The 26,140-nt window shown below is 38.8% G+C and overlaps 1 protein-coding gene across 1 annotated transcript in view; it reads left to right on the top strand.

Annotated features, from left to right (window-relative positions):
- Positions 1–25,216, top strand: part of LOC120545634 (WD repeat-containing protein 7) — a 151,384-nt gene extending 126,168 nt beyond the window's left edge. The window contains exons 25-30 of the mRNA XM_039780167.1: positions 3,554–3,671; positions 6,582–6,731; positions 6,993–7,075; positions 11,092–11,191; positions 21,850–21,954; positions 24,359–25,216. Coding sequence (XP_039636101.1) covers positions 3,554–3,671; positions 6,582–6,731; positions 6,993–7,075; positions 11,092–11,191; positions 21,850–21,954; positions 24,359–24,562 — 760 coding nt within the window. The 3' untranslated portion in view covers positions 24,563–25,216. The remainder of the gene's footprint in view (positions 1–3,553; positions 3,672–6,581; positions 6,732–6,992; positions 7,076–11,091; positions 11,192–21,849; positions 21,955–24,358) is intronic.
- The last annotated feature ends 924 nt before the right edge of the window (positions 25,217–26,140 follow it).

Consider the following 26,140-nt stretch of genomic DNA (forward strand, 5'->3'; position numbering starts at 1 on the left):
GTTGAAAGAAGCTAGTATAAATGAGCACACCAGCCAGTAAACCAATTATGAAACCAGTCAGTGAGCATGTCGGTTACTAAACCATCCAGTCAGTAAACAGTCAGTCTTTCATATACACAGTCTAGGTTTTTTGCAGCAGTGACTCTCAACATGTGATCGAGGTTATTCAGTCCTCCCTCACACACACACACAAATCAATACTTCCAATCCTCACTGTGTGTATGTGTGTGACTCAGTATTGACTGGATAATGTCAGCGTGATACTGGCTGTGAATGCAGTCATGTTGTCAGATTCACACACTGAACACTGTGTGGGTGTGTGTGTGTGTGTGTGCACGCACGCGTGTGCGTTTCTTGTCAGCTCCACATACTGTAAATTCAGTAGTTGAACAATTTCAATCTGATTTCATAATCCAGTTTACTGGCTCGACGCCCACTGTTGCTATTATTAGTATTATTATTAATCATAGTTCTATTATCTTTACTGCTACTGTAATTGCAGCGTTTTATCATTTCATTCAATTATTCCCACTGCTATAATTATTATGAGTCATATTTCTATAATTATTATAGGTTTTATCCTCTCTCTCTCTCTCTCTCTCTCTCTCTCTCTCTCTCTCTCTCTCTCTCTCCCCCTCCCTCACTCCTTCTCCCAACCAGTCAAGGCAGATGGCTGCCCATCTAGGAGCCAAGTTCTGTTCAAGGTTTCTGCCTGTTAAAAGGAAGTTTTATCATCGCCCCCACACTAAGCAATCACAATTGCTCTTGGGGGGAATTGTTGGGTCTTTATAAATCATAGAGTGTGGTCTAGACCTACCCTATCTGTAGAGTGTCCTGACATAACTTCTGTCATGATTTGACACTATAAATAAAATTGAATTCCTGTAGTTTGACAATTTTAGTTTTTATTTAGTTTTAATTTTACTTTTTGTTTGTGTGTCATATATATATGTGTATGTGTATGTATATGTATGTGATATATATATATATATATATATATATATATATATAATTTATGTTCAGTAGAAGACCATCTTTTGCTATAACCTCACCAATAAAAATGGAATTAAATTGACACATTCCGATAATGTAACCAAAAGGGTGTTTTTTTTTTTTTTTTTTGTGTGTGTGTGTGTGTGTGTGTGTGTGTGTGTGTGTGTGTGTGTGTGTGTGTGTGTGTGTGTGTGTGTGTGTGTGTGTGTGTGTGTGTGTGTGTGTGTGTGTGTAACATTATAAACTTTGTGAAGATGACCAGGCTGTTGTAATATGTAATGTAATAATGTGTACCTAAAGCATGCAGCTCATTCTCATGAACTGGTTTGTATGACATTGTACAAAACGTTATTCACAACAATACGTAGGATATTTTAGGAAATCACGGCTGATCACGTGATGGTTACTGCAACCTGTCACGTGACAGGTTCAACCACAAAAAGGTCTCTGTGATGCAGGTTCAAGTCACCGGGCACCAAGACGACTAGTTAAAATTATAAAAAAGTTTGTAGTTTGGGTTAAAACACCGATCCCCTTAAGTTGTGCTTCCGGGACTCAAACGCCCGTTTAAATCCGCTCCTCCGTTTGAATGTCCTGTGTTTTGGTAACCCCGACGACCTCCCTACGCGAGTTTTCATCGTCTTAAATTAGGTGCTCCGGTCAAAAGTAAAACAGCCACTAGCGGTCGCTGCCCTACAGCGGCAGTCAATGTGGGGCGTACAGTAATAAATGTGGAATACAAACAAGTTACATTGCATTACTTTTTGTAGTTTTATGTACAAATGGCCTAATTAGTGGCCACATATAGTTTTAGCTTCTAATTGTTTTTATTATTAATGACAGTGACGGAGTGTGTGTGTGTGTGTGTGTGTGTGTTAGGACTGTAATAATAACTCTGATTATTTTATTACACGTTCTAAACGTTGGTTATTAACCTCAGTGATTCTCAGTACAATTAGCTCCCTGCACTCCTGCTGCCTTACATCAACATTGTGACTGTTTCCAATTACAGCCACCCCTCTAAATGAAATTAAACATTTCAATATTGCTGATATATTGCCAATATATTACCAACATTAATTACAGGTGCTGTAGCTTGTGATCTGTAATCAGAGGAGATGAATTGTTCAGCTCGGTTCCTCCATCTCTCTCTCTCTCTCTCTCTCTCTCTCTCTCTCTCTCTCTCTCTCTCTCTCTCTCTTTCTCCCTCTCCCCAGAGTCATTTCTTAACAAGGTGGCCTTGCTCGCCTCTCCTCTCTTTCCCTCTGTCTCTTACACACACACACACACACGCACACACACACACACACACACACTCTCTCTCTCAGAGGGGTGTGTGGCCAGCTGTTAGGGTGTGTGTGTCTAATTCCTGTTGCATTGTGGGAGTCCATTATGCCGTCGTCTGGTGAATGGCTCCCATTGACTCAGCCTTGACATTATAAGCTGCCCGCTAATCTCTTCACTCCATTTATACGTAAGGCTCGATCTCTCTGCCACTTCTCTCAGTTAATCTCGTTTTCTTCTGCTCTTTATAAAATTGTCTATTTAAATGTGTCTCTCCCTCTTTAGATTATTATAAAAATCTCTCTATGAAGGAAACTGCTCATGATATTCTATATTTCTCTTATTGTCAACAGATCCCATGAAAAGACCAAAACCAACAAAGAATGTATCTACTAACAAGTACCTTCTTCCTCTGTGCCATAGAGCTAAATTACTGTTGCAATGGATGACATATTCCTTCACTACTATGAACACACACAGTGTATCTTATTTTGACTCAATCCCACATACACCGTCCTGCTGCCACAAATATTCACTAGAGCACCAAATGTGGATTAATCCACAGTTTAAAATTGTCCCCCAAAATGCAGTATTTACCAGAAGTGTTGACTTTGTACTTTGACTTTAACACCAGTGATTCGTGACTTCACTAGGACTTTAGCCGTTTGAGTTGGAATGACTTAATATCCTCCCTCAACCAAATATTATCAATTATGTTTAATAAAAGCAGCAAATGCAGCAAAGCAATCCAACGGCAGCCAATCAGGTTGCACGAGAAAGGGTGACATGCATTTGGTAGTTCAGACAAGCAGACAGACAACAGATGATACTTCTTTATATCCCATCCAGATGTTAAGACTGTGCTCAACAAAAAACAGCTCAGAAGTTACAGATAACATACAAACACACACCTGAGCAGTTTTATTTATTTGAAAGTAATGAACGCACTTTTAAAAGTCGTCAGTATTTCTGTAAATGTATTGTTGCTGTGTACTATTTTTAAACGGGATTACCTTTCTTGAAAACAAAGTGTAGGACTTTGACTTGACTGGGAACCTCGTAGTCTAGACTTGAGACTAACCTGTGACTTGCAAAATAACTATTTTATGCTGCTTACCTCTTTTTTTGTGAGCTGTTTTAAAGACATATTTTGCCATTTTCTAAAACCAAACCTGCATCTCTGTCCCCCTCTCTTGTTCCGTCTCTCCTAACTTAAATCTTTGCTTTCCATGTTGATTTGTCATGAAAAAAATATTCTCTCTTTCTCTCTCCACAGTGTTACCATGGGTCTGCCCCTCAACCCGCCGGCAGATTCCGCTCGCTCAGCCCGCCATGCCCTCTCTCTTATCGCTACTGCTCGACCACCGGCTTTCATCACCACCATTGCTAGAGAGGTGAGACTAATCGGTTCAAACAACTTCACAAACCTCAAAAACAACCGCTTCAAATAATCATCAGGCACCATATACTTGTTTCACATATAATGTGTTGCTGTAACCTAACCCTGTTTTTTGTACAAAGTTGCCTCTTTTGGTTTTGCCCAGTGTTTTCATGCTGACTGTGGTGGAGGGATAGTAACAAGAAGAGGGAATTTTATACTAAAAAGAATAAAACTTTGGAAGATACCCACTTGATTTGTCTAACCCATACTGCTGAAGCCACAAATAAATTTAACTTTGGAATGTCATTTTGCTACTCTTGTTCATAAAATGGATTGTGGATTTTACACCCAGCTTGGAAGCAGATTAAAGTGAGAGTTTCAGATTATATATGTGGGGTTGTGTTGTACTGGGGTTGCATGAGGTACTTATCCATAGTCAGTATATTACCTACAGTCGATGGAAGCTGGTACGCCCCCATTTTGGAGAAACATGCAGGAGTACTGGCTTGGAAGCAACAATGTACTGCTGTGGACAGGGGCACATAGCAAAAATTTAATTTAGCCACCTAAAATAAGGACCACCTAAAAACATAAATATCAGTTTAAGTGCATGCTATGTTGACAATTTTATTTTTACCACTTTACCTTGCTGTCAGACAGCTCTTTTTGATGGAAAACTGAAGCCGATTCAAAGCCACCAGACTCCTTTGACAAAAACTGTAATTTTACCTCGCAAAACACGGGAGCAGTTTTACCACTGCTTCGATCGGTTAGTTTGTTGGTGTTATTATAAAAGGAGTCTGGTGGCTTGGAAGAGGATATAACCGTTTCAGTTCCCCGTCGGAAAGGGCTGTCTGGTCGCATGGTAAAGCGGTGAAAATATTACCAATATAGCCTACACTTTAACTGATATTGTTTTTTTAGGTGGCTAAAATACATTTTGCTCTGTGGCGCCGTCCACAGCAGTACATTGTTATTAGTGTTGGGCAAGTTACTTCCAAAATGTAATACATTCTAGATTACTAGTTACTGTCATTTGAGCGAAATTAGTTATATTACAATATTAATGTCTCTAGATTGTAATGCTTTACACTACTTTTGCGTTCCTTTGAGTTACTTTCACCAAAATAACCGCAGAAGTATGACTTGGCTTGGGGATTACATCACAGGACTTAAAGTCTCATCTTTATCCACTTTAATAGCCTACTATTTTGTATTATTAATTTGAATCTACAAAGTAGGCTAACTAAAGCTATAAAAATAAATAGTGATGTAAAACAGAGGCCGTTACTTGACTCTGAATTGTAGTAACTATAAAGGGTATCACTTTACTTGAAGGTATCTACATAAGAGTGACATGACACTGTCATGACACATGACACTGTCATGACAAAAACCGAATGACACTAAAAGAAGCGTTATGTCATAAACGTTTATGACTTGTTTATTAGGGGTGGGAATCACCAGAGGCCTCACGATACGATATCATCACGATACTTACGTCACGATACGATATTATTGCGATTTTAAAAATATTGCAATATTCTGCGATATATTGCAATGTACTACCTTATTTCCAACTTCAAATGTTTCCCAATTTCAAATGATGTCCTCAAAGGACAATTTTATCAATTTATCTGTTTTATCTAAAAATATATATTTCTCTGTCTGTTGATCTCACTTCCATTTTATTGCTGCAAAATGGGATTGTCAAGCAGACATGCTGACTAACACATATATCATAAAAGATCGATACTTGACATCTGTGTATCGATATAGTATTGCCACGAAAAATATCGCGATACTATGCTGTATCGATTTTTTCCCCCACCCCTATTGTTTATAGTGTTTGACACGTTCATGTCACTCTTATGTAGATACCTTCAAGTAACGTGTACCCTATAGAGTAGGAGAAAATGCAAATACTCAATAGTATAGTAAGGCTACTTTCCACTGCTGATAAAATATAATGCTATTAGTGTAACAAGCCTAAACATTAATTCTCGACATGTTTATATCTGACACGGCTGTCCACTGACGTACCGTTACCTGTTAAGAGACAGATGTCCGTAGCCTACCATCTCTGGTTCTGGCTCTGACCAAGGGAACAGAGACAGGACAGCACCTCGCCTCAACGCGCAATAACTCCATCTCGCAAATATATCCGTCTCTGCAGTCGTATCAACCATCAAATTCCAGCAACAGCAAATAACGCTCACAAACTTTTTTTCCTTTGGCGAAATGTTTCACTATGTTTGTGAATTCTTAAAAAACAAAACACCACTAAATGTCGGGTTAAAATGCGTTGTTACTCGCGTTACTGGAAATTGTAATGGGTATAACACAACGAAATTGTATGAGTAATGCGTTACAGTATATAACTGCGTTACAGAAAAAAGGAATACGTTACTGTAATTGCGTCACTTTTCTAACGTGCTACTCCCAAATCTGATTGTTATATATCATAGTAGGGATGCAACCAGTGATTGTCATTGTCACTTAACCTGTCAATTATGTTCTTGATTAATAGATTAGTTTTTTGGTCTATAAAATGTCAGAAAATAGTAAGAAATGTCGGTGAGTTTTTCCCAAAGCCCAAGATGACGTCCTCAAATGTCTAATTTTGTCCACAACTCAAAGAAATTCAGTTAACTGTCATAGAGGAGTGAATAAATAAAAAATTCACATTTAAGAAGCTGGAATCAGAGAATTTTTTTTTCATACAAAAAATCACTCAAACCGATTATCAAAATAGTTGGCGATTAATTGAATAGTTGACAACTATTCAATGAATCTATTAATCTTTCAAACAACATACTTAGCTAAAGCATGCACACCCAATTGAGGAGCTAAATTACAAATGTTAATGGTCTCAAATGCTTTCTCCAGTAATAACCGATATATACGTCTGTTTGTTTTCCAGGTTCATCGGTACAATGCAGCTCAGGCAAACTCTCAGTCGCAGCAGAACGTTCACACCACCACTCTGGCCAGAGCCAAGACTGAGATACTGCGAGTGATTGACATCCTGATAGAGAAAATGCCTGGCGACGTTGTGGATCTGCTGGTCGAGGTAAACTTCATTACATATGACATGTTATACTACTAATTATGAAGATGGCATTCTCCACAATCCCAGTAAAATCAATCCACTTGCATATATTGCTTTTAGAAACCGTTACCAACATGTCAAAAATGTTGAATTCATTTTCAATAGCTACAATACAAAATTTCAAAAAACAACATTATGGGAAGTATCACCACCTCCTTCTATTCCTCCTCTCTCTCCTCCTCATCTCCTTCTCTCCTCCCCTCTTCACCTCCTCTTCTTCAGGTGATGGATATCATCATGTACTGTATTGAAGGGTCTCTGGTGAAGAAGAAAGGACTGCAGGAGTGTTTCCCTGCTATTTGCAAGTAAGTGTGTGTCTGTGGGCCAACAAGCCCCAGGGGCGGGCCTAGAAGGGGGGCCCAATCCATTGGGCTAGAGTGCTTTCAATCTGACAATTGTGATTCCATTGGATCAGAGTACTGTTACTTGGCTGCCTGTTCTGCCAATTTTTCCAGCTCTTGTCACATGACCAACTAATGTTTCCATGATGATTATCCAAAATTCTGATACCATTGAACCAGCACTGGAATTGTTTTTTTTAAAAAGTGGCAGACTGAGCCTATAGAAAATATGTATTGTATTTGGATATACAATTTGTTTAAAAAGAAAACAAGTGAAATTAATAATGATTATTTTTGATTTATTTAGCAGAATTACATTGTGTTGTTCTATCCTATATATCCTACCCCCATTTTCTTGGCCTGACACTGTTACTAGATGTAAGCTGACTACTGTGTTGAGTTTCAAAACAAAAATGAGAAAATATGGGGATTTAATCTCCCATGACTCCATTCCCAGTAGCATTACCATGCCTTACCTTTCTGCTAAGCAAAGATCTTGAACTATTTGTATGGAAAAACAATGGATTATAGTCCTCGGTGCTGCCTGCTCTCATTTTGTGCAGGTCCAATGAGTTTAACAAAAACAAAGTGACATTTTCAAGAAACTAGACATGCCAATCTTTGACTGATCCTGGTTCCAAGCTAAGCCTTTGCCCAAGCCAGAGCCACAAGGGAAGCTTCTGCTTGGGCACCCCTTACTGGCTGTCAGAAAGAGACATCAGCAAAAGGCAGACCCCTTTCTTAAATATCCTCACTAAAGTGATCACTCTGAACATGGTGAGAACTAGCAGTAACTAGTTCTCTAGACAGGGGAGCAGCAGCCAAAAAGCCAGCCTTGTGCTAAGGAATCACTGACAGGACTATGTGGGGAGCAGCATGTGGTTATGTTAATTAAGGCCTCTTGGTTTGTGGCCAGCTCTAGCTCTTTGCTGCCCATAAATATGATTACTTGAACATACCCAATGTGATATTTTCAACTAGACAGTGTTTGATTAAACCTCATACAAAAAAAGGCCTTTACCCAACTCAGAGCCACAAGTGAAGCTCTGACCCACTGGAGCTATCTGCTTTGGAATCCCCTACTGGCTGTCAGAAAGACATGTCAGCAAAAGGTTAGTCTATATTGACGATGTTCCACTTCCAGGATTGTTCAGGTGCCGCCGTAAATACCGCTGGACTCTTTTTAGGCCGGATGTCCGTCACCTTCCGCTTTCTTTGTGTTGGCATTCTAAACTCCGGTCCATTTATGAGGATTATGGTTAACTGCTCCTAACTGCAGAGTAAATCCAGACAGTTAGCTAGACTATCTGTCCAATCTAAGTTTTCTAAAAAACTTTTCAACATACACGTTCCAACAAAACCATTTCCTTTCCGAGGCTATTTTGCAGAGGCACCGTCCAGTAACTACGTTTACATGCAGCCAATAACCCGTTCAAAACCGGAATATTAGCAATAACCCGTTCGCACCACGGCCATGTAAACACCGGCAAAAACCGAATATGCTCATATTCCGGTTTTAAAACCCCGAATATGCTACCTGGGTTACCTTTTCTAACCCGAAATTTTGGTCATGTATAACGTGTATCGGCATATCCCCATCAAAGGAACATTGATTTGTGTTCTGCGCATGTTCTACCTCGCAAGGAATCTTGGTCTTTTGAGTAGAGGAACTTCTTGTATGCGCCAGAAAACATAGTTATAATAATAATGATAAACTATAATAATATAGTTATTTATATATATATATATATATATATATATATATATATATATATATATATATATATGTATATATATGTATATATATATATGTATATATATATATATATATATATATATATATATATATATATATATATATATATATATATATATATATATATATATATATATATATATATATATATATATATATATATATGTGTATGTCAATGCAGAAAACCTGCCGCAGTATACGAGATGAAACAAAAGTAGAGGTAAACATGGCGAGACGTAGCACAGCACCACAGTTTTGGAGCGAGGAGGAAACCAATTTCTTTATTAGTGTGGTGAAAACCATGAATATATCGTCTTTTGTTGAACGGCAGAAAATACCGTGATAGTGAGATTTATAAGAAGGTGAACGAAAGTTATTGCGTCTTAAGGTTGTCCGTGAGCTACGTCCAGAACGCTAACCGTGCGTCGCCGTTTCGCCGGGATATTGCCATTTGATTACAAATGCCATGTATACAGTGACCTTAACCCGACCATAACCGAAAATTGACAGCTTGTAAACATAGTCATTGTGTCTAGGGCTTGGCGCTGGCCAAGACGATTGTTATTGGTTTAAAGAAATGCCAATAAAAACCACGCTTTTCTCCCATACCTACAATGCGGTGCGTGGACCAACAACACCCTCCTCGGCACCAGCGCTGGAGGAAGGTCTGGCAATGCTAGCAGAGCAAAAGGTTAACCCAGGGTTCTCAGGATAATCGGCTAGGCATAAACACGTTTGAACATAAATTGTTCAACAATTCCAAGCATGCTGATGTCATGAGAAAAGAAAAATCACCTGTTGTTTTGATGGTCTGGGAATGCACTGAAAAAACTAGTTTGAGCAATATGTTGGCAAACGTGTTCACACCTGTTCAGAACAGCCACACTCAAAGGCGGTGGGAAATGATTAGATTATGTTGCGTTAGCATACAGCTACTTAATAGTTAACAGTATGCTAACATTAGATTGGAATGGAACGAAGCAGCGCTTTGTAACATCAGAAATCACAGCTAAAGGCTTCTGAACCAAACACTACCCAATTGGACATGTAATGCGATCCAGAATTGGGGAAAATTCAACATTGGCAGCCCAGATGACATTGTTTACTACCGTTAGCCACATAGCTGCTATAGTTAGCCGTGGACACTAATAGAATATAGCAGCATGTAGCCGGTAGCATGTAGTTACATGCAACAATGTTAACAATTGGCTTAAAAAACACTCCAGTCCTGCCTTCCTGGAGCAGATGAACAATCATCGAAGGCCGGTTTAGAGTTGCGTAATACATTAAGAACAGTTGAAAATCTGAACGTTTTAGCTCACAGGGATTTATCTAAAATACGTTTATCTCATTATTTGAATTTTTGGTCACGTTTAACATGAAAATCCAACATTATAACATTGAAGATATGATAGAAAATACGGAAAAGCATACTTTCACTTTCCACTGTTGGTACCCGTAGGAATCCGTTTGGGCCACATGGGACTAAAAGGAGGGCAGCCCCTGGGATAGTTGTGCAAAATTCTATTAGGCCATAAGCTTTGACATCCCCTAATAGTTGTCCTTACTTGTTTTTTTTCTTCTTGGTTTGTCTTCAAATCATGACCTCTTTTTTTTTTTTTTTTTTTTTTAAAGAGTAGATTTGTCTATTTTCCATGCAATGTGGACTTTTGCAACCCATTTAAAATCAAGTTTTTCACTCCGCTAATTAATAGTAGGGGTTTGTACAGAATGTAAATTTTAAGTTGTCCCGTTTCTTTCTTCTAGATGATGCCCAGTTGAATGTTAATGTGTTTGTAGTTTATATGGTATCGATGTGCGTTGCTGTGTAGAGAGGAATCTGCCGACACTGTTTCTTGATTATAAAGGTTTATTTACATCAAAGAAATCAGCATCATGTACAAGCCCTCGCAGAGCTTTCGGGAGGACGGCTTCCCCAGTTTCTCAAAAGTCACTCTGAGGTTCTTTGTGTGTGTGCCACATATGTATATTCCATGAATTGGGGTGGAATTGATAACTGACCAATGGCTTCATGCCAACTGTCTCTTCCTGGGGGGCCCCATTGATAATGCTTTTTCAGATGTGTTTTTTCTGAAAGTAGCCCAAAAGTTCATCTGGGTTTCTTTGTTACCCAAAGCTTAAATACAAATCATATGGAATATGCAGATACAATAAGATGACCATATACCTCATGTTAACTTGAGTTTGTTATTCACTTGTTCAGATTCTACATGGTTGGTTACTGTGACCGCAGTCACCGCATCGCTGTTGGAGCTCGCCAGGGTTCAGTGGCCCTCTACGATGTCCGTACCGGAAAATGCCAGGTACATTAAAACCTCTACACCGCTCATCTAAATAGTTCTGTTATTTGCAGGGGCGATTCTAGGATCTGACCTTTGGGGGGGCTCATTAGGGGAATGAGCAGTTGATAGCAGTTAAGCTAGGGGGGTCCGGGGGCATGCCCCCATAAAGATTCTTTTTTTTTTTTTTTAACTCTTAAATCATGACTTCTGGTGAGTTTTGGGGAAAGAAATAGACAGATTGAGCTTGCAATTATGACAAACTATCAACAGATTCAAGGCATCTGCTGTGAAAAAAGATGGCAACTACAAATCATGATTATTGCAGGACATACCCAGGGGTGTCGGACTGGGGGAAAAAAGGGGACTGAGTATCCAGGGCCCTCATGTGAGGAGGGCCCAAAAGATGCTAGAATGAATAGATGTGGATGCAGGGAGGGGCCCATAGAAAATGCCTTTCTAGAGGGCACAGAATTTTGAGCTACGTCCCTGCATGTACCTTGAACTGGTAAAATAAACCTTAACATATTTTTAGACAGGATTATTCATGTTTTTTTCTGCTGTTAATTTTCAACTTTTTCATTTCCATCATTGATAGAAACTGATATGGTTATACAGCTAAATTATGAATAATCTAATCTAATAATGCCTCTGAACCAGATGGGGAAAATCCAACATCTCTTTTTCTTAAGAGCCTGGGCCTGATTCTAAATGCATTTACTCTAATACAACAACTACATTATATGATAAGACATCAATAAATCTGAGAAGACTAACTTTAATGATGAGTCACAAAACAATATTATGCAATACAGGAAATAAATCAGAGGCCAATGAATAATATGAATCATATGTATATAGCAAAAAAAAAAAAGAGGGAAGAAAACTAGTCCTCCATGTAAATAGAATGTGAGTGGAATATTTTAAGTGTTTTTGCCCGTACAATATATGTCCACTTTCTCACCAGGTTCTTCCAGGTCCCTCTCTTTGTCCTCTCTCTCTCCATCCTGCTCTCTCTCCATCCTCCTCTCTCCCTCGATCCCCCTCCCTTCATGTATCACTGACAATCACATACAAAACATTTTGTAATCAACTAGAAAATCTAATTATTTATTTTTCATTGGCATTGACAGTTAAAAATAAGAAAGTGTCTGGTAGGGAGGTAACTGCAGCGGCGACGCTAGGCTATTTTTGGCGGTGCTCAAGCCGTTACGGCAGGCTATTAATATCACACTTTAAAAACTCGTAGGCTACTCCTAAGCTACATTTGCCTACAGTTAGCAATTTTGTCTAACGTTGCACAACAAAAGACTCGTGGTGAAAAGCTAGTCTAACAGATATAATTCCATCATTGTGATCATGGAATCACAGATTGTTCCCAAATACTACACATGTAGCCTACTTAGACGTGTTCATTTGATTAGATTTAATTTCACTCCATTAGCCATACCTTTTCCGTGGTTGAAAGTAGCCATACTCTGACGACCGTTCCCCAAAGTTATCTCGCCAGACTGAACAGTAGGCTGGAGCCCAGGTTCAGGGAATCACAGATAGGCTGTTGACTTAAGGCTACAAATGAGCTGAGCCTGTTGTCATTTATCCTACTCCATCACTAAAATCAGGTTTGCAAAATTAATAATGTTTGAGCACTAAACAGTTTCACAAAATCCACAATGATAAGGACTTTATTTTTCAGGGAGGCTGAGATGATTTTTAGGGGTGCTTCAGCACCCCTAAAAATAGCCTAGCGCCGCCGCTGTTGATCACAACAGGAAGAAAAAGCCAAAGTCAAGCTTTCGCCTGCTTTTCCAGTTTTAACAATCCATTCATCCATCCATCCATCATCCATCCACACATTTTTACCTTCATTTTTTCACACATTGATCTCTGTCCATCTCTTGCTTAATCATTCATCCATATACCATCCATCCATCTGATGAACTGATCATCTACTGTGTATCTTCCTCTTCTCCCTCGTCTTTTTTACAGCCTATCATCAAACATTTCATTCATATGTTCATATGTCCAGCTCCCCTGTCCAGTTGTTTCTTACCTATCTACATTTTTCTGTCCATCCATGAAAAGGACGTATTACATCTAATGACAGGAGAGCAGTAAGAATGGCTGTAAATAAAGGGAAAATTAGGAGAAAATAAAGATGGAAGCAGGAGAGTTTTGCCTCAACATATTTTTCTCTCTCAGTAATTGAATAATGATGAAGCAATGACTGTCTTCTCACGTTTTTTTTAAATCTTTGAACACATTTATTTTTTTATTGTGTGTGAGATTGTGTAGTGTATGTGTTTTGTGTGTGCTACTTGGCTTTGTTTGTGTGTATTTCTGTACGTGTGCGTTTGTTGGTAATTTGCTGCGTATTGATTTGCAGTAACCTGAGCAGTCTAGTCTGGTGCAGGGGGTCATTTATATCTGATAACAGCACTGGCCCCTGTTCAGCCGACATTTAGTTTGTTTATTTGTTGTGTTGTAGACACCTTTCCTTTGAGTGTTATTTACAGTAATTAACAGTTAATTGATAATGGCATTGCGGAAGGAAACAGTCTAAACAGTGTGTGTGTGTGTGTGTGTGTGTGTGTGTGTGTGTGTGTGTGTGTGTGTGTGTGTGTGTGTGTGTGCGTGCGCGTGCGCGTGTGTGTGTGTGTGTGTGCGCACGCAGGCCTGTGCAAGAGTTTGCTGTAAAAATTTCAAGCATTTAATTTCAAATGTACAGTAAGATAAAACTATCTTCTTCATTAATAGGGCTGGATATCTTTTAGGTTTTATTTGTTCTGATTTGTATTGATTCTGGTACTTCTTGGTACTTACTAAAACATGTTTTCAAGTCTGGGCCAATTATTTCAACAAGAGAGAAACCAAATTATGTTGGAATCAACATTTTTACGATCTTTTGCTGCCATAAAACGAATTTTGTACAGACATTCATGATCTCCAGAGGATAACTTCTACTCTACTCTCTTCTAATTTCATCCCTTGATTTTTTTCTGGTGCTGCCACAAGATTGACATGTCTGGTTCAGATTAAAATATTGTAATACTGTATGTGTGAACAGTGTTAGACTTGTTATTGTGAAGCAGATAGTCTATATCTACGACATTCCACTTCTGGGATTGCTCCGGTGCCACCGGAAATTCCGCCAGATGTCAATTTTTTCGGCCAGATGTCCGTTACCTTCAGCTTTCTTTGTGTTGTAATTTTAAACTCTGGTTGATTTGTGAGGACTATGGTTAACTGCTCCTCAGATCTCTGCAGGGTAAATCCAGACAGCTAGCTAGACTATCTGTCCAATCTGATTTTTCTGTTGCACGACTAAAACAACCTTTGAACATACACATTCCACTAAAACAAGTTCCTTCACGAGGCTATTTTGCAGAGGCACCGTTGCTCCGTCCGGTGCTTAGCGCCGCCCAAGGTGATTATGATTGGTTTAAAGAAATGCCAATAAACCAGAGCACGTTTTTCTCCCATCCCGGAATGTTGTGTGGACTAGCCAGACCCTCCGCAGTGCAGTGGATGAAGGTCTGGCAATGCGAGACTATGAAGCAGCTTACTGTAGCTTTGGTCAAGGACCATGATCATCAACTCCTTGGTTCATATAGGTCTACATTAAAGACACTGGTATTTGTCTGTACCTTCTTTGTCTGCAGATCAGTTTTAAATATCACAGGGAGGAATGTTAAGACAAGAAACAGACTGCGGTGATCAGATGTTCAGTAGAGCTGCAAATGAGAGACTTTTACTGCAGTTTAGGAAAACATCAAAACTCCATCACATCGCCAATGTATGTGACACTTCACAATTTCTGATGTATTGAAAAACACTTGCGCAGTGAAGTTGAATTAAGTTTTAGCCACATTTTTTATCACTACTAATTAGCCACTGTCCGTCATATTGTACGCCGAGCTATTGTATATAACACTAAGGTAAAAAACAGGGATAGTATGTCAAAAATGTTTGCTCTCAAGAATTAATGATAAAAATCAAAAAGCATGTCTCTTTACAAAACTTCTTACTGTGAAAACACTTCAAACCAAAACCCTTCTTGGCACTTAAAGGTACACTATGTAACATTTCTGCATTAAAAGGTCTAAAAACGACTATACCTATGTAATATATTTTGTTGAATTGTGTACTTACACTATCCCAAATTTTTCCAACAATGTTAAAACCCAGAGAAATCTGTTATTTTATTTTAATGACACAGGACGTTTCATTTAGTCACCTGTCAGTGGCGTCATAAAACCTTTGATCCCTCTGGTTCCTCTAACTTCCGTCAAAACACGGGAATCCAGATGAGACGTTTGAGAGTAATTGTAAATCATACAATGTCACAGAAAGAATAGTACTCAGTAACCGTAATACAGCTTGCTTTCTGCCAAACGGCATCATTTTGTCATTGATTACATGCCACTTACGACACAGTAATACAGCAGAGACCTAATTTATTGATACATTTCAATATCGATCGATCCAGCTTAACGTTATGTGCTACGTTGACATTATACCACCATCGTTCAACATGCTCATTAAGTTATTTTAAGTATCATTGTTTTTATCAAGGAAAAGTTAACGTTTAACAGCACTGGGCTAACCCACGATTACGTTCGCCAGCTAGCGTTAACGTTAGCTGTATAGCTAGAAGACAAATCTAATGCTAATTTAGCCAGCTATCGCACCCTGGTTTTTCTGCCTCACTTCCCGCCGCTAAGGGACTTCAGTCAGGATGAGAGCGGTCAACCACCCCAGGGACACTTCACATTCACAGTCAGCCAGCAGCCAGCCACTATTATTAACTTACGGCAATCCGAACCCAGCCAGCACAAACTACAGCGCCGGGTGATAACTATGCTAATGGCAGTAACAGAAAATGTTATGTTCTGTCGGGGAAACAGACCATATTGCCCCACAGCGTCCGAGTCTGGCTGGCTGTGGTGTTGTGCTGAAATTCTCCCCATTTAGCGTTTAGTGGTCTTCTTTACAGTTAAGTTTGACCGACAAATGGTGACTGTCCTGTGGACAAAAGGTGAAGGTGGGGAGAATTCCGGCAGCAACACCCGGCAGCCATCCCATGCCACTCGGCGGGCAGCCCCAACAGCGAAGTAAGTCTCTCAGCGGTGATGAGTAACGTTACAACAAACCTTTTTCCCCCCCGGTGTTGAAAACATCCACTGACGTAAAATATATTGTGACATTGTGGTTTAAGCTGCTGGCTAATGTTAGCTTGCTTGCTCGCTAACTGGTCAACTACCGATACAAATCAAATCAAGAAAACATAATTATGTGGGAAAACTGCAGCTATTTTATCAGAATGACATGCATAAATGTTACTAAAGGTAATGTGGATAAAACTGTAACGGATAAACCCATCCGTGAACAGATATATTAATCAGCAACTCCCATAATGCCACTTCACGATGTCATCAAAAGTTTTTTTACATCCGTTGTTTTGATTGAGAGACTCCTAGCGGCAGAAAATGACATATTGTACGTTTAATGCTTTTCAAAAAGACGTTCATTTTATTATTATTTATCAGTGATACTTAACATTCACCCCCTGTAGACCTGAAAGGTGGCTTTACAAGCTATTGTGGTGTCCTCCTTCACAGAGAACAGCAGCTGTCAGAATCAGTCAAATTAATTCCATTAATTCAAGTTTTCATTGTGGAAATAAAGTTTTAACACATCCACAGAAACGTGTAAACTTGGATAAATAGCAACATACAATATGGGTTAAAATCTGCTCCTTATATAAACAATCACTGTCAAATCTGTACGATGAGCCTTTGAGGCAGATTTATTGCCCAATGAAACACTTTGATTTCTAGCTCATTTTAATCAATGCGAGAATTAAAAAAGAGCGATGAAGAAAAGAAAGAGATGGTCCTAAGAATGGATGATGGATTAAAAGAAGGAAAAGAGGATAGAAGAGGGGAAAAAGAGGACGCAAAGGGAAAAGAGGAAGGAGATGAGAGGCAGAGTTTTGTTCATTTGTGTGCGTGAATGCATGTGTGTGCGTGCATATGCACGTTTGTCCAACTGTAGCTAGCTAGTCCCTGCATGACCATCTGCCACAGCTTTGATCAGCCTCCGTGAACAGCCCTTTGTAAGCTGCATTAGTGTGTGTGTGTGTGTGTGTGTGTGTGTGTGTGTTTTTGTCCAGCTGCTTGCTCTGCTTCTTTAATAGACTCTACTGAGTCTACTAATTGAACACAAAGAAACAAACTGACTGATCTTTCTCTCTGTCTGCATCGGTTTCTTTCTGTAACCACTCACACCAGAGAAAACTCTCTGCAACTAAAAGGTGTAGCTCTGCCTCACAGTTAACACCTCACACATGCACAGCCCATCAGTGTAGCTGGCCATACACTGAATAATCGCATGTGCTTAAGATAGATTTATACTTGATGCAAGGTTTGAAACCCACAAAAAAATCTTTACTGTAGCACTCTCTTATGGTAAGGCAAGGCAAGGCAAGGCAGCTTTATTTGTATAGCACATTTCAGCAATAGGGCATTTCAAAGTGCTTTACATAAAACATTAAAGAGCAGTTAGAAAACGATTAAAAACAATTTAAAAACATTAAAAGACAAGAATATAATTGACAGTGCAGTATAAGAATTTAAAGAACTGAGAGATAAAATATGCAAATAAAAGACAAGAATAAAATTAGTAGTGCAGTATAACAATTTAAAGAATTAAGAGATAAACTACGCTAATAAAAGTTACAGTGCAGTATAAGAAATTAAACATTAAAGAGCAGTTATCGAGTGTCATACAGTGTCATCAATGCAACTTCAGTATAACAAATGAACAGTTATTTAAAGAAAGGCAACATCAAAAAGATATGTCTTTAGCTTTGATTTAAAATAAATTTTAAATGGTAGATGCAGAAACATCACTAAACAGTGTAATACACGATGTGTGATGTAACTTTCTGTGAAAAAAACCTTTGTTTTGGTTAACATAGAAGAGGCGGGGTTTTAGGGCTGTCAGTCTTAGTCACAAAGGATGGAAATAAGATGGAATGAGCCTTCTGTATGACACACACACACACACACACACACACACACACAGTCGAGTCCCCCAGGCGTCAGGTGTATTGAAGTACAGAGTGCTGTAAATGGTTTCAGTGTGCTTCACTGCTTTCTGATAGGCTGATTGATTTGGTAGGCAGTACACCGTCACACACACACACACACACACACACACACACACACACACACACACACACACACACACACACACACACACACACACACACACATCTAAATATATATGAAAGCATCAATATTTGATGAACATTTAAACAGGTCTGCAACCTGTTTCTCTCTCTATACACATATTTCTTTTCCTTTTATTTTTCATTTGATAATTCATAATAAACTCATTACATTTTCCAATTAATATTTGTATTTCCTGGTTATGTCTTCAAATTCATATAAATACATATAAGTTATAAATTAAGCAACTGTTAGTAAATCACCAGCTCCACATGTCTAGTTGGACCTGAGCAAGAAAATGAACCCCAGATGCATTTGCCAAATTAATGTAATGAATACACAGTTTTAAAAGGCATTTGAAGTTCAGTCATCTAGATCTTAAAAACTAGATGTTGGTGTCCTATTTAATTCTCATCAGTTTAAAGATTATTTGGTTTGAGCTGATGAATGTTTGCAGACAAACTGTGTCCACTCTGTTGGCCTTTTGATCATTTTGATGGTAAATGTGATTTGGGATCTCGCCAAATAGAAAATAATGGAGGAGAAAGACTGACAGAGGTGAAGGATAGAAAGAAGGTTGAAAAAATGGATTGTAAAGAGGTGAGAGAGGTAGGAAATAAAGAGAGGTAGACCAGAATACAGGCTGGAAAGCAATCCAAAAAATTCAGCTTTTTCTCAGCCAATACTGCTGGTGATAATAGGATTTCCCCTAAAAGGAAGAGAGAGAGAACAAATTAAAAAGATGAGATTTTCATTTCATTGGGTTATTATTATTTTTCTGCTTTAATCGCCACAGACGCGTTATTATTTCATGGTCTGGATGCCTGAGGCAACGCATCTTAATCTTATCTGGAGTTTGTAATCCCAGTCACAGGCAGAGGTGGGGATTTCTGGGAGGGCGTTTATTGCGTTACACACCCTGCATCTGGTGGGACTGTTTATTGTGTTACACACGGCGCAGCGCCGCTTTATTTTGTCCCCTGAGTTCTGGAGGCGAATGGCAGCATCTGTTGGACCAGAAGCTGCCCCTCATCTGATGGAATTAACTCGTCCAAACCAAACACTTACTGTCAAGGAAAATCTGGGCGGCGCGGCGGCAAAACAAGTTTTTCTGAGATGCTCCGATGAAATTTCAACAAGGACCAAAATTTGTTCTTTATCTCATCTTTATTACAAAATAGGATTTATTGAAGTCAGGGTTTGAACCGCGAGCTGCTGCTTCAGTAGATTCATCAGCAAAAGGAATCGTGTGGAAAACTCAGCGTTTGCTGTCCTTAGCGACAATGGGTGATGAGGAACGATATGAAGTTGTTTGAGATAAGTTTTTTTTTTTTAATATCTATAAAATATCTATCCACTTTGTAAAGTGGCTATTTTTTTCAGTCTGTTTTTCATCTGTGAAAAGGTTCTATAAAACCTCAATAACACTGTTACACTTCATAATCTGATGAAATTGTAGTACAATTTTGGACCATACCATACGAGCAGCACACACACTCATGTAAACCCACTTTTTATTGCATAGTGCCTGTCAATAACGAGCCACTAACACAAAAGCAAGGCATGAGAACCCTAGAACATTATAACATTATAATTATAACTGAGCCATGTGCCAGACAGGACAGTCGTATTACTTAAAAAGGAAACCAGAGGAAATTAGTCCAAATAAATAAGGCCAAATAAATAACAGAGCAAGAGTTCAGGTTGCTTCAAATGCTAGATGGAAAAGTCACAGGCCTCTAGTTTCATTGTGTGGTACAGCAGTGTGTGCTAGCAGAGAGACCAGCAGCAGCATGTGCAAAGCCAAAGGTAACGAGACTGAAAAGACATATCATAACTGAACTTGATATATAAGGGCAGGACGGTATTTGAAAGTACAGAAACATACAAAAAATATAAATCTAGAGCACTAGTTGACTTAGTTTATAATTTCAGGCCCTGTATAATATTCCTATAAAGTCCCTATTGTGACTTAGTACATATCTGATAAGGTTTAGTGCTTTACAGTGAGTTTAATACAAACATTACTTTACTAAGTATTTGTATTTATACCTCATACCATATTTTGTTTTTATTTATCATATAGCTACTCAGTGAGTTTATAATATTCTTTCAGTATAATAGTACAGGGGACTCTTGGTCTGTGCATCCTGTCCAGACAACAGGGGGGTGTTGACAAAATATTTATAACACCCATATCAGAATCGATACACTGCTGTGGTGTTATTGGTTGTTACCAACAGTTTACTGCAGTGACTCTAGAGGCCGTGAAGTTTTACATTAGGGCGGTGAACAGAGTCATGTCTTCATTCTGATGTTTGGATGTGACATGTTGGCAGTGTGGTAAGCACACAAATGTGTGAGTTGTGACCGATGAAGCCTGTCCGTCTCTCCATCACTGTACCTAGGGATGTTAATGATAAACCATTTAACCACTAACTGACAATAATCATTTTGACCACTTAATACTATCAGTTAAACATTTAAAACAGTAATATTAAAACATAATCTATAATATAAGAAAAATAATCTAATCAACATTAGGCTGAACAGTAGGGCTGGGTACCGAAGTATTGAAAAATGCCTTGTCATTCAATACCCAATTTCAATACATTTCAATAAATTTCATCAGCGTCAGTAAGCCAATCAGCATGCAGCATGTTTCTACCAAGATCTAATAATGTCTGTGATTGGCTGTCTAACATTACACGTCGCAGAGGCAGGCTCATATAGTAGGAGCTGAAAAATAAAAAAGATTTGTGCCATAACGTGTAATGTCGTAATTTATTTTTGTGTTATAAAATTGTTATTGAAAAAAGTATTCTTTAGGAACCGGTATCGAAATCACGGTATTGGTATCGGTACCGGTATTGAATATTTTTTAACGACTTAAATGCCTCGGTTTTCATTTCTATTTTTAATACAAAACACTGTAGAGGCTGCAATTACATAATTAATATATGTGTCGGTTTAATATTAGTTGTAGCAGTAGTACTGTATCATAGTAGTACATTAGGTGTACTGTGTACTGATTTAAAGTTGTTGCTGTTGCATTAATATTTGGTTAATTCCCTTTCCTTTCCTAGGGACTATTTCTTTGGTAAAACGTATTTTCAATGAAAACTGTTTTTCAAAGAAAATTGTATTCTTATGTATTCATTTTCTTCTTAAGACACATGTTTACATCACATCGCTCTTTGCAAGCAGGGAGCTTCGTTTTTCTTCTTTGGGAATTGTTTTCTTTGCTGGATTTGAGCCTGATTTTTATTACAAACTCAGTAATGTGAAATAAATCTATTTTTAAATGATTCACTGAAACTGTGCCTGTAAAATTCAGAGGAACCAGTTTGTACAAGAGTTTTCACTAGCTGCAGAGTTTAGCTTCTGTAAAAAAAAATGGTTGATTTGGTTTAATGAGTCTGTTCCACTTTCTCTTTCCTACTCCAGAACATCCACGGTCATAAGGGTCCTATCACAGCAGTGTCGTTCGCCCCTGATGGCCGTTACCTGGCAACGTACTCAAATGCTGACAGCCACATCTCCTTCTGGCAGGTGAATGACACACACACACACACACACACACACACACACACACACACACACACACACACACACACACACACACACACACACACACACACACACACACACACACACACACACACACAGGTTTGTGGCACTATCTTTGTGGGATCCATCATTGACATAATGCATTCCCTAGCCCCTTACCCTAACCTTAGCCATCACAACTAAATGCCTAACCTTAACCCTTACCCTCACTTTAACCATAACCTAATTATATCCCTAATCCTAAAACCAAGTCTTAACCCTCAAACAGCATTTAAGCTGTCGGGACCCCACAAGTATACTGGACTCCCGGTTTTTGGACCCCACGAATATAGTTAAACAAGCACGCATGTGCGCGCATCTGTTCACACCCGATTATTATTGCAGTTTCAAACATGTAACCGTGCTGGCAATGGCAGTGTAGCCATAAAGGAAAAGTCAGAGCAGGACAGTAACGGCATGATTTTAAATCAGTCAAACTTTAAACTCATGTTACCAGCTCTGGTATTTTGGTGTTAAAAAGGTTCATCCACAGTTTAGTAGCTGAACCAAACTAAAGAAATCAACCATGAAAACTAAATTTAGTATGAGTAACTATTTAGCAGCTGTGTTGTCACACCAGTACAAATACATTACTATTGAGACTTATCTGATCTAAACTGACTTTAATTTTTGGGATTAGATATTTGTTTGGCAACTGAAACATTTACAGAAACACCTTCAGTTTTTTTTCCCATGGAAAAAACATTTGCAGTAACAAACAATCAATGGATGCACAAGCTGTGCACTATTAGTCATGTAAGTTTTTATTCTTTTTTTTAATCTTTTGTTTATCATATGCTATACATAAAAAAACTGAATGAATTGCAAATCAAAGTTCCAGTGCACAAAAGAAATATGAACATATAAATAAGCAATAACACAAAGTCAGCAGACCAATCACACATGTAAATGATAAACACATACACACAGACAGACACACCTATCTTCTTCCCAGAACTGTTATTTTGAATGAAAGGTCTTTACGACCTCTGACACGACTGTCTGCAGAGACACACACACACACACACACACACACGCGCACACTAATGGCATTACTGTAAGCATAAACCGCTGCTAGCGCGCCGGCAAGACGGCTGCTGTGGTAATGAGCTGGCAGACGCTCTGTCGGTCGGTGTGTGTGTGTGTGTGTGTGTGTGTGTGTGTGTGTGTGTGTGTGTGTGTGTGTGTGTGTGTGTGTGTGTGTGTGTGTGTGTGTGTGTGTGTGTGTGAGAAGAGAGTGAGAGTGAGGGGCGGTGTCGTCTCAGGAAACGATAGAGTTTACTCTCCGTTTTTCACACACACACACACACACACACACACACACACACACACACACACACAGTCTCACTGTGTGCCTTCTTCTCAGGACGCATCGACACAAGCATCAACAGGTTAAACTCAATGTTTCCTCAGAGAGTTCAGGAGTATCATCACTAACAGGAACTGGTGATAAGGGTCTTCTTTCCAAAATGTTCAATAACTTATTTTACACAAGTATTAGACAATACAGTTTGTATTGTAATCAAGTATCAACAGAATATGGAAGATAAAGCAGGTAAAAACTTTGAATTACTGATTACTCAGATACGAAGAATATCTTTGTGGCTAAGTATAAATTGGCTTTTATTTAGCTTTGAACTATGAGCAATGGGTACTATGAGCAGTTATAACCATAGTAACGAGTTGTAAAGTTGGGAGAGTTTGCTGGTTTCACAAGTGTGTTTTCCCACTCTAAACTTCCATTTCCAAGTTTTCATCTCTCATTGATCTCCTCAATGTTCTCCAACATACAACACACATGAGTCTCCTGGATAATCTCACCGTTCCATGTTTATGATATGACCAGACCACTTTCAATTATTTTTAACTTAGTTTCAGAGCAATCGTTTTCTTCCTGTCAGTTTGGTATGGTGGATAACTCTAAATACTACAATACCCATGAGACTTAGATGCCTTTGCTATGGAGAAGAAAACACCCAGTTTTGAATCAGATCTGGAGCAAATTCAGAATACTACTAATTATTATTGCAGTTAGGAACAAAACATGTCACCTGTTACTGAATTCATCCAAAACGGATCCAGAATTGAGCTGCTTTAAACTGCTAAATGTTTGATCAGGTTTCCAAGAGTAATCTTGAGCTGTTATCACCATTAACATTATCAATTTTGATCATTTGATTTATTTTTTAAACCCATTTATATGGCAAAAATATTAAATATTTTCTGATTAAAGTTTGTCCAGTGTGAGTTTGAAAATATGAATTTAGATATGTTGGTAAGTGTATTTGTTTAAGTATAATGTATATAAGTGTTATCTGCAGCTTTGTGTGTTTCTTGTTCTCCTCAGATGAACACCAGTCTGCTGGGCAGCATCGGGATGTTGAACTCGGCCCCTCAGCTCCGCTGCATTAAGACCTACCAGGTTCCTCCTGTGCAGCCGGCGTCCCCGGGCTCCCAGAATCACCTGAAGCTCGCCCGCCTCATTTGGACCTCCAACCGTAACGTCATCCTCATGGCCCACGACGGCAAGGAGCACCGCTTCATGGTCTAAATCAGATGTGTATCTCCGGCTGAGCCCTTGTTGTTGTATCTGTTTGAGGGGAGTCTCCGAAATGCTGCCCATGGATTCACTCAGTGGTCACTTTAGTTTTAGTTTCAAATATGTATCCTGAGCTGCTGAGTCTACACTGAGTCTAATAATAAGCGGGGCTGATGGTAATGGCTCAGGTGGTTCCATTCAAAGGTTTGTCTTAAACACCCAAGGTAAAAGTAAAAACCCAGCTCAGGTCCAGGTTTGGACTGGATGAATCTTTAGTTTTTATCTTCCATAGTGATCATTGTGAGGAAACGCACTCTGTAATTTATTTAAAAAAGCTGTGATATAAGGCTTGTTTACATTATGATTTGCATCAATGTATTTTTTTAGTTAACACCTTCTTGTCATTCCTATTTATTTGCTGTTTTTGCTGGATGTCACAGATCTCCTTTGTCACCAACTTGTTGCAGCCATTTTGGGTCCCAACTGTTTTTTAAAGTCAGCCTTTGGCTTGCTCCCATTTGGCTGCCCTCCTAGTTTCTATTTTATTTTAGTGCTAAATAATATCCTCTTTTCTTTTTTTTTAAATGTGCAATTATTTGTGGATTGACTTTGCAGAAACACTGATTGGAATATGGATTTAGCATAAATAAAACAATCTTGGCTCCATTTTCTTTTCTCTATATAAACGTTTGTATCGGAATCAAAAAATTAAACACCCTAGAGTGAATTTCTTTAGTTTTCATTTCTAGAATGAATTATTTATGTAGACGGTTGAAAATATTTTAAGGAAATTCTCCACTGCTCTCTTGAAGGCTTTGGTACTCTCCAACCTCTGTAAGACAAGTACACACTTTACACATTTCTTTTCTGTGTGTGTGTGTGTGTGTGTGTGTGTGTGTGTGTGTGTGTGCGTGCGCGCGCAAGAGAGTTCTTTGGTGTTTGCTTTTACTTTTGTGACACCTTCAAGGCTTTTCCACCCTCTGAGCTTCATGCAGCAATGTGTGTGTGTGTGTGTGTGTGTGTGTGTGTGTGTGTTTGTGTGTGTGTGTGTGTGTGTGTGTGTGTGTGTGTGTGTGTGTGTGTGTGTGTGTGTGTGTGTGTGTGTGTGTGTGTGTGTGTGTGTGTGTGTGTGTGTGTGTGTGTGTGTGTGTGTGTGTGTGTGTGTGTTTACACCCAAATGTATTTTCACATACACACATTCTCACTTCAGAATGCTCGTCCTAAAAGCACGATCACAGTAAATCTTTAGACACTGGAGGTGCAGCATTACTCACTGCAGATATTAAAAAGGACAAAAAGCATAACATTTTTTTAGTCATATTTTAATGGGATAATAGCAACATTGTACACTTTTGCAAAGGGGGTTCTGGTATACAGGTCATAACTCAGTTTAGTTCTTGAGTTTAATTTCTATGGCTCCTTAGTACCTGATCTGTTTGGTCAAAGTCAAAAACACTTTTTTTTTTTGATGATGATTATATATCCAAGTTGGTCATTTTCTTTACAAATTCTCCCTTTTCTTGATTTCACTTTGCGTTGAGTCTAAACACAACATCAGCTTTGTTCACCCGCTTGGTGTCAGTTTTGGCT

This window comes from Perca fluviatilis, chromosome 17 (assembly GCF_010015445.1).
Source record: "Perca fluviatilis chromosome 17, GENO_Pfluv_1.0, whole genome shotgun sequence".
Lineage (NCBI taxonomy): Eukaryota > Metazoa > Chordata > Actinopteri > Perciformes > Percidae > Perca > Perca fluviatilis.